General features: G+C 37.2%; 1 protein-coding gene and 1 long non-coding RNA gene across 5 annotated transcripts in view; one reads left to right on the forward strand and one right to left on the reverse strand.

The window, feature by feature from the left end:
* Positions 1-17,433, forward strand: part of METTL25 (methyltransferase like 25) — a 294,875-nt gene that overhangs the window by 73,800 nt on the left and 203,642 nt on the right. For all 4 annotated transcript variants that reach the window (XM_043880571.1, XM_043880569.1, XM_043880568.1 and 1 more), the window contains exon 9: positions 11,678-11,771. In XM_043880571.1, the coding sequence (XP_043736506.1) occupies positions 11,678-11,771 (94 nt within the window). The remainder of the gene's footprint in view (positions 1-11,677; positions 11,772-17,433) is intronic.
* The window catches only part of LOC122679774, a 78,701-nt gene that overhangs the window by 39,389 nt on the left and 21,879 nt on the right, over positions 1-17,433 (reverse strand). The gene's annotated exons all lie outside the window — the stretch shown is intronic.

Consider the following 17,433-nt stretch of genomic DNA (forward strand, 5'->3'; position numbering starts at 1 on the left):
ATCTCACAAGCTGTCCAGTGTGACCAAATTTAAGAAAATAAATAAAACAAAGCAACAATAACAGAACAACAGAAGAATGATCAATAGCAGCAGTGTTTATAAGAGCAGTAGTCTAAACAGAATGAATAAAATGAACAAAAATGTCATTAATAGGAGAATGGATAAGCTGTAGTAGAATACTATGCCTTGGTGAAAATGTATGAATTACAAATACATGCATCAACGTAAATGAATGCTGTAAATGTAAACGTTATAGAAAAAATCCTGAAGGATGGATCCATTCTTACAATTTGGAATCAAGCACAGCTGTATAATTACGCAGGAGTATATGTATGTGGTGAGCAATCAAGACTAACATAGCAAGGATAAGCACAAGCATTATTTAGCGGTGTAGCATCCTGGGGGACGGAGGGCAGTTGAGCACGCAGAGTGATGAGGTGGGGAAGGCGAGGGGCGTGTAGGAGTTTCTAAGCACTGGTAACTTCTGTTTCTCAGGTTTGGTATTGCTTACAGGGGTGCATTTTATTGACATATACACTCTATTTTTTAAATCTTTGTTTTTATTCAGTAGCAATAAAATTATAATCTCGTTTCAGACCACACCTCAGAGTTAGTTGAGCTACATATTATATCCCTAGTAACTATTGCAATCACCTCTTTATAGTAATAAGGAAAATTAAGAAAAAGTGGTTAAAAGCTTGTCTTATGTCATACAGCTTAAAAGAACCAGGACTAGGACCAAATTTGTAGTCTACAAATATTTTCACTATCCCATGCTTCTCTTTGGAATATGTTTAATATGAGTTGAGTTACAGGTCTCCTTGTAAATTCTTTGGGATATTTTTAATATGAGTTGAGTTATAGGTCTCCTTGTATTAGCAATGTAACAAGGTTACCCTGATTGGAATCTCTAGCCAGCAAGAGTACTAAAGATAGAAATAAGATCACTTAATAATTTCTTTTGCACTTTGTTTAATTTTCCTTGCTAACTAAAATATATTGTCTTCAAGTGATATCCCACTTCAGAATACTTGAAACATTGTTCGAAAGTCAAGTATAATTGTTTATATAATCTTAGAAGTAAACTTTTTTCATGAACTTAAATTAACAGAGTATCTTTACTCTGTTGATTGTAATTGTGACTTAGCATTTAACATTTATGTTAAAACTCAATAATCTGTATAATTTTTAAGATGTTATAATTAGTCCTTATCTGGAAACTTTCTAAGGGAATAAAATGCCAAAGAAAGCATTTCATGGAATTAAAAATCCTTCAGAACACTTCAAAAGAGGACAGAGAAATAGATGTATATACTTTACAATTCTCTTTCATACTGAGTACTGTAAACAGCTGTATAAGACATACATCATTTCTGATGCCTGTAATTATGAGTCAGTTTAATTTTCATTATGAGTTTGCAGTAATCAGGTAAATATTTGAAAAGCCAGATCATCAACACTGGCTCACAAAATTAAAGGTAATTATTTAGTCCCTAATGTGTGGCCAAATTAGCAAGTTAGTATCTTTTAAATTGAAGAGTAGTTTGAATTTTCGGTACTTCCTTAAGGGATTTCCATTTTCAGCAAAATTTTATAAGTCTTAAGAAATACCTAAAGATTCCTTGTCTTTCAGTATATATTAGCATATAAAAGGCACAAGATAAATAATTTCATAAATGTTTTGTGATGATAGAGAAACTGAATTTTGATACTTTCTGCTTATTTTTATTTAGTATATCTCTACTTTACCTTTTCCTAAAATTTTCTACACTGATGTTGCTTCTTTGGAAAATGCTACAAGTAAGCCATGTTCTTCATTTTGTGGACAGCATGTGGATGGTGTTGGGTTCACTTGAGTAGAATTTTAATTAGATCTACTGCATTCACTTTTATTAAAAGAAAGAATGCTCACTCCTTTTTAACATGCTAACCATGCCTTATTCTGACAGAGGGCCCCCTGTCAGTCTGTTCTTCAAATCCCATCATTTATCTTTCAGAAACAGTCATGTCACTTTTCTTCAATATGTTTGATAATTCCTCTTCTTCATACTCAAAAACTAAAATATCCTTATTATTGCATTCAGGGCCATTTCTCAGGTGTCACTGATGTCCTTTCCAGCCTAAGTCACCCCTTTCTTCCTTCTCTGCACCCCAAGCAGCTGCTCATGCACACTGTTTGTACACTAGATTATTCATTTCCCATGCAATTAATTTTGCACCTAATGTGTGTTCTTGGCGCTCCTCTGCCTACTTGAAATCTTCACCTCCCCATTCCTGTCATCCTTTCCTCCCCTGACCTCTGGCAGGTAAAATCCTAAGGTTTCCTTAAAACCCAGTTTAGAAAGCATCTCTAGTATCTTTCTCTTCTCCCTCTCACTCTCTTCTGCCATAGTACTTAATCTGTTTGATTCATTGCTCTTGTCCAATCTAAATGTACAATTAGTTATTGTGTCTGCTCCTCTGCCACCAGTGAGCCCTGGTGGCCAGTTTTTAGCTTAATTTAATGAAGTCGTATATCATAGTGGTTAAGAACACAGAGTCTGAAAAGCCTCTTTGGACCCATTTTCCCCTCCAACTACTATCTCATATCTCTTCTTTCCTTTCCTGGGAAAACCCTTGAAAGGGCTGCCAATTTCTTTCCCATTTTTGCTTGAACACCAGTCAGACTTTACTTCCATCACTCCATCAAACTCCCCTTTTTTGGGTCACTCGTGACCCCACAGTAGTCATGTACAGATGTTAGAATCAGACCAGGAAGAAGGCTAAGCGCCAAAGAACTGACACTTTCAAACTGTGGTGCTGGAGAAGACTCTCGGGAGTCCTTTGGACTGCAAGGAGACCAAACCAGTCAATCCTAAAGTAGTCAACCCTTAATACTCTTTGGAAGGACTGATTGAAGCTGAAACTCCAGTACTTTGGCCACCTGATGCGAAGAGCTGACTCATTGGAAAAGAATCTCATGCTGGGAAAGATTGAAGGCAGGAGGAGAATGGGTTGACAGAAGATGAGATGGTTGGATAGCATCATTGACTCAGTGGGCATGAATTTAGGCAGACTCCGGGAGACAGAGAAGGACAGGGAAGCCTGGCATGCTGCAGTTCATGGGACAGCAAGAATCGGACCTGACTTAGCGACTGACCAACAACAACAGTGACACCCTATGGCTAAATCCTGTGGTCAGTTCTCAGTCCTCATCTTACTTAGCCTGCCATCAGTACTTCACACAGTTTACTACTTTCTATGGAAACACTTTTTCTCTTATATGCTAGAGAAAGTCCCTCTTAAGATAGTCACTTTCTTCATTTCATTCTTTCGTTTCATTCCTTTTTTTCCCCCAGTTTATTTTGCTGACTCCTCTTCCTCTTTGAAACCTCTCATTGTTAAAGTGCTTTTTTCTATCCCCACTAGCCCGGTGATCTCATAACATCGCATGGCTTTCAATACCATTTTATGCTGATGAATCTCAAATCTGCAGTCTAATCGTTAGTGTTCCTTCAAGCTGTGTCTGACTCTGCGACCCTGTGGACTGTAGCTCACCATATTCCAGTTCTTCTAGTTGTTCTGGTCAGGAATTCCAGAGACAGTTTTGACCCCTCTCTCTCACACTGCCTCGATCTAGTCCAGCAATTTCATAGTCTCTCTAATTAAATATATCTAAAATCCTACTACTTGTTACCATCCTCAGGGCCAGCTCCCTGGCCTGGGCCACCATCACCTCTCATTTAGATGGTTATAATAACCTCCTAGTGCTCTTCCCGCTTCTGACTTTGCCCTATGAGTCTGTTCTCTACACAATAGCTAGAGTGATCCTGTTAATACTTTTAAGTGAGGCCTTCCTCACAATCTTCCCATGGCTTCTTATTCATGTGGAAGTAAAGCTGATTATTTTCACTGTGACCTACAAAGCCTTATATGATGGTGCTATCATTATCTCTCTGATCTCATTTCTACTAATTTCCCATTTATTTGTGTCTGTACTGCCTTCCTTGCTATTACTTAAAAATAACAGGAACACTCTCTACTTTAAGGCCTTTCCATACAACGCATTCTCTGCTTGGAATATCATCACCAGATAGCCTCATGGCTAGCTCACTCTCCTTCAGTTCTTCACTCAAAATTATCCCCTCTGTGACACCCACCATCACTCCTTTCTAACATTTTATATCCACTTTCCTCTATCATCAGCTTCTCGTTAGCTCTTATGCTACACATAATATATGGCATGTTTTACTTACTTGTCTCTGATCATTTCCCAATTCTAATGATTTTTGTTTGGCTACTTTCATTCACAAGTTTCATTTGTTCAAATGCCTTTGAAGAAAGATAAATCAGATCCTGATTACTCTATGACAGTATTCTTCAGATTGTTGTCTGAAGAGCAGTGATTCTATAAAAATGCTTTGAGAGAAAAGAATTTCTTCATCAAGTAAATGCTTCATGTACTATCATCCTGTTTAAGATTCGAACGCACATTTTTATCTTAAAGACTCTCAGTAGTTTGGTGAGAGACAGCAGGGTGTGATGGTTCACAACACTACCCAGTCCTCACTGGGTGACAACACTGTGATCTTGGGCACATTACCTAAAGTCTTTCTGCTGCATTTTCCCATCTCTAAATTGGGATGAAAATGGTACCTACTTCGAAGAGATGTTGTGAAAAGTAGTTAGTATATGTAAAGTGCTTAAAATAGCACTGGGAACATAGTGAGTGATTGCTATTATTATTAAAATTAACCTATTGAACTTTGTTGAAACGTGTTTATTTGTTCATATATTTTTTTCTCTCAAAACTGTACACACATGTAATTAAAATTGGTAACATTAAGTGTTTTATGGGGCATACTCTAAGAAGCACAGAAAAATCTTGAAAATAATTATTATAACTCATCCTAGAATCTCATGTGTGATTAATATGATTATTTGATTATTTGTCTTTCAATTCCAAAGGAAATGACAGTAGCAAAATGAGATCGTTTTGATTATTTTGTTTGATATCACATATATTGTTGATAGTCCACTATAGAATCTTGTGGAGTATTTTGTGTTATATACAGTAAGTCTAGTCCCGTTTAAATCCAAAATAGGAACATAGTGCAACATCCTTTCCTTTCGGTCACTAGTCCTTGCTCTCCTGGCACTTTTATGTCATGTCCACCTGATGACAAAATTTCCATACCTGTCAAAGCTCTAAATGTTACAAAAAAGATATTTAGGATCAAGTTATTGTTACATGAATACTTATACATGTAGACAGCATAAATTTAAAGTTTTTATTTTTAATTATTCAATATGAACAGTTAAACTTTATTGGAATGCATCTCCTATTTAGACAGATGGGTGTGGCCTTTATAATGCCTTTAGTAAGGAAACTATTTGTCAACGATTCTCCAGAGGATCTTACACCTCATAGCAATGCAGCATAGTAATATGGGTTAGAGGTGTTCCTTTTCTTTGCCAAGTTAGAGCAGAAGGGCCATCTGTGAAAGGAGATGTAGAAAACAGGCATTTTCCCAGACAGATGAGTTTAAGGAAAGTGGGTATAAGGAAGTAGAGGATTTGGAAACTTTTTTTTTTTCAATCAGCCCCAACGGTGTACCCCTTTCAAAGTCTTTGCAGATTCCTCACAGCCAGTGAAGACTACTGTTGCAAATCACTGTATTTAACCTTACTGCATTCCATGGTAAGTGGTCAAGCCACTTATATAAGCAATAAGAAAACCAAAACTTTTATTAATAACAAGTCAAGGTACTTATTTAAAAAATAAAATGCCAACACAGGTATATTATCAAAATTATAGTTTTATAAAGTAATATAACTACTACCTTACCGAACATTTCTATAACACTTTACTGCTATTGTGCATCATCTCATTTACATCTTTCTGTTGAGCTATTAAGTAGATGTTACCTCCATTTCATCTCAGTTTTCTCAGTGAGAAAGTTGAAGTTCTGAGAGCTGATTTGTTTACTGCTGCTGGAATTTAAATCTGTTGATTCCTTGTCCAAGTGTTTTTTTCCTAGTACAATGTAATTTTTGAGAGTATTCTTCATGAGAATTAGAGCCTTCTTGAAGTCTGTATGAGGAAGAATGCTATTGCCAGGGAGGCCAAAATTTGGATCGTGGTCTCAATTTTTCTCTTACTCTGCTGTCTTTGTCCTGTTAATCAGACGGTCTGCTTTGTGTTAAACACTCCCCTCTGTGATCTGAGGCTCTGTCTGAGGCCTTGAAGCTAACCTGACAAGTACTCTGTGGACCCTGCCATCAGGGAGCTCATTCATAGTAGAGTAACAGAGACAGGTATATTAAACAGGTAACTGGGCGCTTCCCTGTATTATCAACAGGATTCTAGCATTACTCTTTCTCAGGAGGATGGTAAGCAGTATTGCAGACTAGTCTAGCAGTCTTATCACAGCAACTGCCACCCATTATTTGACATGGTTCCCATGCTTTCTGGACCAAGTAACCAAGGGTGCATGGTCTAATAAGAAAATTTATATAGGAAAGCCATTCTATACAGTGGAAACATAGGAGTCATGTACAGTAAAATCTACCTGAAAATTCCTCGCATTTCCGACAAAGTACTGTAGGAAAGTACATAGATTCAGTGTTATAACCCAGTATCATAAGTAAATGTGTAAAATGTTTAAGTGCATATTGTTTGCCTGTATACACTATAAAATACATACATAAAATGTTTCACAGTATTTTTCATGACATGCCAAGCATACATACTTGAACTCACGTACATTAAATGCTTCTGGGACTCAACTCTTCATTTGATCATGTGACAACCACCCTTGGTAGGTAGTTTTAGGATATAGGATCTGAGAGAGGTTTTGTGTGGGGTGGGGGATTTTGGTGTGCTTGCTTGCTTTTTTCAGACAGAAAAACTTGAACGTTTTCCTGTGATAAGGATCGAGACTCAGTAAAAAGAAGTCAAAGATACTTAGTACGTCAGAGGAGACAGAAAGAGGTGGCCTCCAGATCCTTGATCTTAGGCATTTTCTTACCGAAAACAATTGTATTAACTAGATTAATTATATATAATTATATATGTGGGCTTCCCTGGTGGCTCTGTTGCTAAAGAATCCACCTGCAATGCAGCAGACCCAGATTTAATCCCCGGGTGGGGAAAGTCCCCTGGAGAAGGGCATGGCAATCCACTCCTGTATTCTTGCCTAGAGAATTCCATAGACAGAGGAACCTCATGGGCTACATACAGTCCATGGGGTCACAAAGAGCTGGACACGATTTAGTGACTAAACTGCCACATATTAATTATATTAAGTAATTAACAGAGAGAAGGATTTATTTTCACACGTGTCAGCAAAAATTAAGATTACAGTGATTCTGTGATGTCATAATATGTAATTATAAAAAGCAGACTCCAAACTTTAGTGTTAAATAATGAGAAAAATACAATTGGTACTTACTAAAAATTAAAAGTGGGATTGCCCCATGTTCCATTTATTAACAATCCTATTCTGCCCTTTTACTTTCTGAATAGTATTGAGATGTTTCTTGTACCTGCCCTTTTTTACTCTTGTTTCTTAATTATTAGAATTGCAATATTTATCTTTAAAACTATAGGCTCTTCTAAAGGCTGATGAGCTCCTTTGTAGCTGCAAAGGAGCAGGTTGCACTCTTCATTATAAACTCTCTTTGCAGCTATTATTTTTAAGAACATTGTTTTGTAAGGTACCCAGACTTTAGATATTAGTGCCATGTCTGGCAGAAGTAACTTTTTTTACCTCCAAAAGTTCTAAAAGCCTGATTCATTCTACCTAATCTAATCTTATGTTGCTTTAGTAATAATATTTAAATTGACGTTCTGTTTTCTATAATATATTCTTATTTCTTAAACCAAAATGGAATTATTGGTACTTTCCTGTCTTCCCATACCTATGAAAGTAATAAAACCATTTTTCAGAATGTTTTTAACAACAGCACTCTATTTTCAAGTACAATCTTACATAGAACTAAATAAATTTAATAAATTTTAGAAAAGAACTTTTTTCTTACACAGTTATCCTTTCATATTTCATGGAAAATTGTAAACCTTAGAGTACCTCTTTGAAGTCCTTAAGGAAAACAGTTTTTAAAAATTGTTTAACCTATTTTTAAATTTTAAGTGCTGGCCTAATTTTAATGTTACTATATATTCATCTCTTTTATCAATATTGCTCTTCACAATTGGAAATTGAGACCTTCTGAAACTCAATTCTTCCTTTACGAAAGTTCCCTTTGTCAAATGCAGTGGCTGAAGCACTCCCTACACTGTGCTGTATTCTGCTCACCATCTTGCGCTTATCATATTGAATTCTAACATTTCTTCACCTGTCTTCCCTCATAAATTGTGGATGATTCTACCCCTAGAATGCAGCACAGTAGCAGGAAAATGACCATTATTCATTGAGTGTTTGTCAGGTACTGAGCCAGGCACGCTATATAGATTCTGTTGTTGAATCTTCAACCTTCTCCTGCTGAACAAGGAGGGACAAGAGAGGCTTTTAAGTAGTAAGTAAGTGGTAGAGCAAGGATTCAGACTCATTTCAGTCTCGAGTTCACGTGGAATCTGCCTACTTCTGTTTGCCTATAGTACAGAGGTAGACATCATTCATCTGGAATTGAACGATATCAAATGTCAATCTTACTGCAGTGCATGTGGGTGCACGCGAAGTTGCTTCACTCCTGTCTGACCTTTGTGACACTGTGGGCCGCAGCCCGCCAGGCTCCTCTGTCCATGGGATTCTCCAGGCAAGAGTACTGGAGTGGCTTGCTGTGCCCTCCTCCAGGGACTCTTCCTAACCCGGGGATTGAACTGGCGTCTCCCGTGGCTCCTGCGTTGCCGGCAGATTGTTTACTGCTGAGCCACCGGGGAAGCCCCTGAAGTGCTCTGCCAGAGCTAATGTTTAATAGTAGTTAATATCCCAGATTCCGAAGCCAGACTTCCTGAATTCAAACTGTGAGCAGTTTACTTAACCTCTCCATTCATTCGTTTCTCCATCTTGAACATGAGGATAATAATGGGACCTACCACACGGAATAGTTCTGATTAAATAAGTAAATGCAGCAAAGGGCTTAAGAGTCTCTGGCATGGACTCCCTGATGGTCCAGTGGTGAAGAATCCGCCTGCCAGTGCAGGCAACATGGGTTTGATATCTGGTCTGGTAAGATTCCACATGCTGCGAGGCCGCTAAGCCTGCACCCCCATAAGAGAGGAGCTCCCACTTGCCACAACTGGAGAAAGCTTGTGCACGGTAGTGAAGACCCGGCACAGCAAAATAAATAAATGAAGAGTCTCTGGCACATCATAAAAATGAAATAAATATTAGCTGTTATTATTTGTTTTGTTTACACTGCATTTTCCTTATATATTTTTCTCAGTAGTTCTCTCTCTATATATAAATATATATTTTAAATCACACTTGCTTATTTGTATGTATAAGCCTGCCTTCCTATATTTTGTTTACCTGACTAGCAAATAGATCTATTTACTGTATGAACACATCTCATGTTGTAGTCTAACTAGATGTTTTTGTTTCTGCAAGCAGCAAGAGATACTTATTTAATCTATGTAGTGAGATCCTGCTAGATGTGCGATACTACTAAAAGCACAGAGGAGAGAGTCGTGAGCAAAACAGGTGGAAACTCTGCTCTCCAGCTGCTCAGAGCAGTGAACTCAAATATATTTTTAAATGTCATGCCTCTATCAATAAACATTTCTGAGTAGACACTCCTAAAATGAATACTTAATTGTTTAATAAATGATTCATGTGTCTTTCTGCTGGTCTGTTGTATAGATTTTTAAAATAAACTGGAAAGTTGAAATTAAAACAATAAAGATTTAATAGAAATTACAGTTCTAATATTCTCTTTTCCCTGGGATATGTTCACCCCTCTTTGGAGTCCACTAACTCTAAAAGAGTAATCATGTGAAGGAAAAGTTCTGTGTCAGGAGCCTGACTTCATCTGGAAGGCCAGAGAAGATTTTCCTAAGAAAGCAACATTTAAAATAGAATCTGAAAAGGATGAGTTTGGGATTCTCTAGGCAAAAAAATAAAGGGCGAAGTGTAACACAAATAGTGTTTATAGCCAAAAGCATGACGTGTTCAAGAAACTAGAAAGGGTCTCATTGTGGATGGAGAGGCAGTGTCCTAAGAGTGGTGGAAAGGTTGTCAGAAAGGAACAGATGGTACAAGGCTTATTATATACTGTGGCTCAACTGGTGAAGAAACTGCCTGCAATACGGGACACCTGGGTTCCATCTCTGGATCGGGAAAATCTACCCACTCCAGTATTCTGGCCCGGAGAATTCCATGGATTGTATAGTCCATGGGGTCGCAAAGAGTCGGACACGACTGAGTGACTTTTGCTTTCACTATAAGCATTTAGATCTTAATTCTAGTGGTCATGGGAAACTCTGGAGGAATTTAAAGAGAAGTAACATGATGAAATAATCACCTTCCTGGTTCTGTTTGGTTGATATTTTTCTTCCTTACTGTGGTGGTATGGTGATGGTAGTGGTGACTTAGTCGTTAAGTCATGTCTGACTCTTGTGACCCCATGGACGGTAGCCCACCAGGATGCAGAAGTCCATGCGATTTCCCAGGCAAGAATACTGGAGTGAGTTGCCACTGCCTTCCAGGGGATTTTCCCAATCCAGGGATTGAACCCAAGGTAATAATAAGTGTAATTGAAGTGGCCATCTAGAAATGGAGCTGAAGTTATATATTTGAGATATATTTCACTGAAAGAAATGATGGAGCTTCATGTCCAACTAGAATATAGTGATTAATATTTATACTGCCAAGACTCAGTGACTCAGAAGTTAAGAATCTGCCTGCAATGCAGGAGAGATGGGTTCAATCCCTGGGTTGGGAAGATTCCCTGGAGGAGGAAATGGCAACCCACTCCAGTATTCTTGCCTGGAAAATCCCATGGACAGAGGAACCTGGCGAGCTATAGTCCATAGGGTTACAAGGAGTTGGATGCGACTTAGCACACACAAATGAGTGAAAGAGCTTTTATTCGTTGTTTTTGAAACTTATAGGTGGTAAGTTTTGTCTTCTCTTGATTTTTACATTATACCTAAATTGCAACCAAAATTGTGAGATATGATAGTCCAGCATTGCATTATTTGAATTTCCAACCATCTTGTATTTTGTTTTTAAATTATAATGAAAATCTTCAGGGCACAAATGAAATGAAATCAGACCCAACTCAGCAGTATATGGTGCTTGCTCAATGGCTGGCATTTAGGAAGTCCTCCTTGCATGGCTGTTGAATATCACCACGATTAGCAGGTGTTGCCATGAAATGTGCACTGTGATGTTGAGCCAGTAAAGTGAAAATGTGCCTTGTACCACAGTGGAGCCTTTGGAAAGACCTATGGTAACCTTTAAAAGTGAGGCTTTTTAAAATATCTGTACTAGGTTTGCAACTTTTTTCTCATTATCTTCTACTGTTGTATGTTGGAGGAATTCTCAAAAGCAGATCCTGAATATTTTTTATAATATGTAAATTAAAGTGTTCACAAAAATATTGCTACATTTTTATCACATGCGAGCTTGTGCCATATGTACAGAAGGTATTTTAAAATATTTCATGATTGAATTTAAAATCATCTATAATTTAAATCAGAAAAACTAAAGAGTGATTTGATTTTGTTTTGCAGTGACCGGCATGTTGGTAAAATTTATTCCAAATCCTCTTCCTTTCCGGATTATGTTAGAAAGTCTCTAAAGAAGCTTGGGTTAGATGAGTCCAAGGTCAGTATATTATTGCCCACTGTTTCATAAGAAACACAAGAACTTCTATGGGGTTATGGATTGAGATAATACAAAATTGTTTGCCTTCTACTTTTCTCTCATTTGTGGAAAACATCTAAATTATTGAAACCAAACTTGAGTTATCTTAGTTCCAGATCACCTTTCTTGTCAGTGTGGATAGTTGCTGTTGGACACCTCTAGAGTAATTCCCCTTTTAGGTTTATTCAGGCAAAATCTGCCAGTTCTCAAATCAAAATAGACTTAAAAAGTAAGAAAACAGAACAAATGAGAATTGTAAGTAAAGCAGAAGATGATGATTTTAATTTTAAACTGCATGCCTTTAAAGGCTGTGCTATGCTTAGTCACTCAGTCATGTCCAACTCTTTGTGATTCCATGGACTGTGGCCGCCAGGCTTCTCTGTCCATGAGGATTCTCCAGGCAAGAACACTGGGGTGGGTTGCCATGTCCTCCTCCAGGGATCTTTCCAACCCAAGGATTGTACCCATTTAAAGGGTGTATAACTCATTGAAATTAAAAATCTTAAATTCAAAAAGTCTTTGAATGAGAGAATCCTGGAAAGTTGTAACATCATAAGAGGCCCAAGGTAATAATTAAAAACATATTGTTGAAGACAAAAAGGTAAGTTGATGGACTGGTGATAATAAATACTCTAACACTGAGAAAAAAGTAACGTGATTCAGATGAGTTATTAAATAAATTATTAAGTTGAACCTGGATCATTTTGGTATTTTGAATTGATTGTAAATTGAAATCAAGAATGAAATAGGTGGTTAAGGATGAAAAGAATTTCTTAAAGGAAAAAAATTATACAGATATGGTTAAGTTATATCAAAGCTAAAGGATATTATTATTTTTGGCACCAATTATACATTTACTCTGCAGTTGTTTATTACTGAAAATGATTAGACTGGTAGTAGTCCCTTTTGTCATCTATAAAATAACTATTAAAAAGCATTTATTTCTAGGATTCAAGAAAAATTAAATGAATTAATATACATAAAACACTGAATACAGTGTTTCTACATAGCAAGTACTTAACTAAATAACACTAGTTTTTATTCTACTTTTTGTGTATGTACTGCTTATAATAATGCAATTGATGTGACTTCTATAAATATTTTTATTGTCACCAAAATGAAGACCCTTCTAGTTTTATATAAATAAGAATAAACACTGTTATCCTAGTTATTTTATTTCTGTTTTTATTTGTTTTTTTAAATATATTTTTAACCAAATTGGTCTTAACTTCCATTAGTCTTAATTAGTGCATATATTTATTTCATACTTCATTCCACTTCTTACAGTAATATTAAAACATAAACTTAAGCATAATTTTTACAAATATTATTTTACTTGAAAGTGCTTTATCCTTTGTCAGAAATCCAGATAGAATGTCACTTATTTTTTCTGATGGCTTTCTCTTCCCAGGTTTGTCTTTAATAATAACCATAGTAAATGTCTCTTAGTATGCTTATTATATTACTGATTAAAATATTATTACTAGATAATATTTACTAAGCTTCCCTTGTGGTTCAAACAGTAAAGAATCTGCCTGCAATGCAGGAGACCTGGGTTTGATCCCCGGGTCGGGAAGATCCCCTGGAGAAGGCAATAGCAACCCACTCCAGTATTCTTGCCTGGAGAATTCCACGGACAGAGGAGCCTGGCAGGCTTGAGTCCATGGGTCACAAAGAGTCAGACACGACTGAGCGACTAACACACATTTACTGAGGACTTTCTATGTGTTAGTTATTATGCCATAAACATCAACATCATCTCATTTACTCTTCACTAAAACTCTTATGTCAGATACTTATTATTCCCAATGTAATGATCTAGAAAGAGAGCCTCAAAGAAAGGCAAGTCATTTTCTCTTGGTCGAAGGGGCAGAGCTGGAACTTGGACACAGATTCAGCTTCCATCAGAATCTCCACTGTCAGCCACCACTCTGCTGCTGCTGCTGCTAAGTCGCTTCAGTCGTGTCCGACTCTGTGTGACCCCATAGGCGGCAGCCCACCAGGCTCCCCCATCCCTGGGATTCTCCAGGCAAGAACACTGTAGCAGGTTGCCATTTCCTTCTCCAGTGCATGAAAGTGAAAAGCGAAAGTGAAGTCACTCAGTCGTGTCCCCATGGACTGCAGCCTACCAGGCTCCTCCGTCCATGGGATTTTCCAGGCAAGACTAGTGGAGTGGGGTGCCATTGCCTTCTCTGACCACTGTGCTGAGAAGTGCAATTAAAAACAAAAGAAAAAAGACTAAAGTAAATAAGTATCACCATAAAAAGATGAGTCTTAAATGACTGTCTTTCTTAGTTAGTTAAAGGTAATAATAGGACTTGCTGATTTTTCTCTTAAAACTGTTTAAGCTCATTTACAGACAAATGTGTTGAATAAAATATGTGAGGAAAAGAAAAGGGGTAAGAAACCCAAGCTGGAAGGGGAAGAACACATAATAAGGTGTTTAAATAACAAATAATAAGGTATTTAAAAGGTAGTGGGGTGATAGGAAGCAAATAGATGAGTATGTGTTTTGAGGATTTTTTTGTTTTAATTGTGAAGGGAGAGAAATTAAGAGAATTGTGTCTATCAGGCCAGAGTAGTTGGAAATAGGATAACTTATTAAAGCTGAACTTACATTTGTGATCTAATACAAAATCCTATTGTTTTTCTCTCACATCATAAAGTATCAGTGCTAAAATGAAAGTCTTGACCACATGCATGATAAAAAGAGATTGATGAATAGTTTTATTTTAAAAATGACATTAATTTTCATGTGAGATTCTAATTCTAAAAATTATCAAAACACTTAAATTTTAAATGTTAGATATATCAAATTATTTAGAAGATCTTTAACCAAATTTTTAATCATTTATTAACAAATTTTACATATAATTGAAAATGTGGTGATTGCTGTTGATGTGTCTCTGATTTCTCAAAGCACATCTCTTCATAGTCAAAATTGCATAATTAGGTAAAGTGCCTAGAACATCTCCTAGCATGCTCTGATACTTTCTTAGTCACAAGAAACCATGTAAACCTGTGGAAAGACAAAGAATATTCCCAGACAAAAACATGGTTCCAAAGGAGACGAGAACAGCATGTGCAGGGGTGTAAGTGGCCCATATACAGCAGTAGGTATTAGTCTGTGAGTCCTGTGGTCCGTTGTGACGCGCAGCACTGGATGTCTTCTCTGAGAGCAGGATTTCTCAAACTCGCCACGTTGGGGTAACTCTCTGTTGTGAGAGCTCACTTGTATGTTGTAGGATGTTTTACATCCTTGGCCTCTACTCTACCCACTAGGTGTCAGCAATAGCACCCTAATGGTAGCAATCAAAAATAATTTTTTTAAAAAATCTCCAGACATTGGCACAAATGTCTCGAGGGGCAGAATCACCCTTGGTTGAGATCTGCTGTCTTCAAGCATTTGTCATTTTAACGATTCCATTAACATTCTCATTGTAAACCCCGTATTATCTTAAAATGCCACTTTATACAAAGAAACGGTATGGAAGAGGGGAAAAGCAATGATTCTGTTTTTATCTTTTGAAGACTTTTTATCAAAATGATCTCTTCCTTGATCTTTAATTTTATATAGCTTTAACCACTTAATGGTGATATTGTTTCAATCCTGGATAAGATATAGTTCTGTTTAAGAAGAATATTTTGATTTCACCATAAACCCTAGCCTACAATAAATGGTGTGGAGCATGAGCTACTTTACATCAGCGAGTATCCTGTTTATAATAGATGGACTTCTTAGAATGAAATTTATAGTAAAATTCTTTATAATTTAGTAAAGCACAATTACTTCTTCGTAAATTATTTTTATAGAACTTTACAAATGTCTAAAATAACAAAATCCTAGTGATTAACTTTACCTTGACCTTAAAAAAGTTTGGTATTTTCAAATTTTGTGTTCTGTCCCAAACTTTAGTATCTCTCCACATTTTAGAAAACCTCCAAAACTGTCTTTACGGTTTCATATTATCTTCATGGTCCACAGCATTTTTTTTTCTTGTTTTGTATTGCTTTTCTCTCTTTGTGCTTCCACATACATGTAATGCACACACACACGTGCATGAGAGCACACACACATCCGTAAATTTTTAAAGCATCTGATTTTAAAAGCAACGAAACTACTGTTTGCTAGAGAAAGAATGAGCTGGATCATTTGTCCATAAGAAAAGAAAATAAAAGGAACTTATGTTCTACAGCTTTTGTGTGTGTGTTAAGGAAATGGCAGCCCACTCCAGTATTCTTGCCTGGGAAATCCCATGGACAGAGGAGCCTGGCGGGCTACAATCCCATGGGGTCACAAAGAGTCGGACACGACTGAGCGACTTCACTTTCTTTCACTTTCACTTTCTGTGTGCAAATAGAAAAGCAAAAGTCAAAGTCACTGAGTCATGTCCAACTCTCTGCAGCCCCATGGACTGTAGCCCACCAGGGTCCTCTGTCTATCGAATTCTCCAGGCAAGAACACTGAAGGTGGGTTGCCATTTCCTTCTCCAAGGGATCTTCCCAACCTGGGGATCAAACCCAGGTCTCCTGCATTGCAGGCAGACTCTTTACTGTCTGAGCCACCAAGGAAGCCCATATACATATAATGAATATTCAAATAATGTTACTCTCAGATATTGAGAATGAAATAGACAATAAAAGTGGTGATTTAATGGGGTCGATGTGTGCTCTTGAACGGACTAAGTTGAAAATCACTAAACATTTAGAACCTTAGTGGAAGTTGGCAGAGGATAATTCAGAAAATTGTCCTTAAATATTTCTCCAGAACAGGAGGGCAAAAGCAAAACTTTTGAGACTACAATCATTTAGTTATTCATCAGCAAATATTTACTTTGAAGAATCTCCAATGTGCCAAGAACCATGGAAACTCTGGAGCTACAAAGATAATTAAGACCTGACCTATGAGAAAAGAAAACAAGTAATTATAGCATGAACTTACAATAATAGATACATATATAAAGTATGTATGCCTGGAGTGACTCACGCTGCCTGTGGAGATTTTACTGAGGACATTGATGCATTTGCTTGGTCTTGAAGGATGTGTAAGAATGCATTAAGCAAACAAGATGGGCAGGTAGTGAGCAAGGAACTCATTTTAGATGTGTGTGGTGGGGAGCATAGCTTGTGCAAAACCACAGAGATGTAAGAAACATGATTCTGGACTCAGCACAGTTGAAGCATAAAGCAAGTGGAGGAGGCAGTGGTGAGAGATGAGGCCAAAGGACCAGGCGATGTGGAGAGACCAGATAAACTCACCTGTGGACATTAGATCACAGATGAATCAGCAGTAGTCATAATGACTAAGTGGTTTAAATACAAGTGGGAAGACAACCACAGGTACATGATGCTCATAAACTTTCATGTAGTGATATTCAGTGGCCCCTCGGTATCCTTGGGGAATTGGTTCCAGAACCCCCCACAGATAACAAAATACCAAGGGTGCTCAAGTCCCTTATATAAAATGGTGGAGTATCTGTGGGTTCTACATCTATGGATACTGAGGACTGACTACTTATAAATGATCTACAGTAAATGAGGTCCTCTGACCCTAAAGAAACAGTGAATTACTGATACAATTTAAATATATAGGTAGCCTGTCATCTTTGGTGATGACATATTC

This window comes from Cervus elaphus, chromosome 3, assembly GCF_910594005.1.
Source record: "Cervus elaphus chromosome 3, mCerEla1.1, whole genome shotgun sequence".
Classification (NCBI taxonomy): Eukaryota; Metazoa; Chordata; class Mammalia; order Artiodactyla; family Cervidae; genus Cervus; species Cervus elaphus.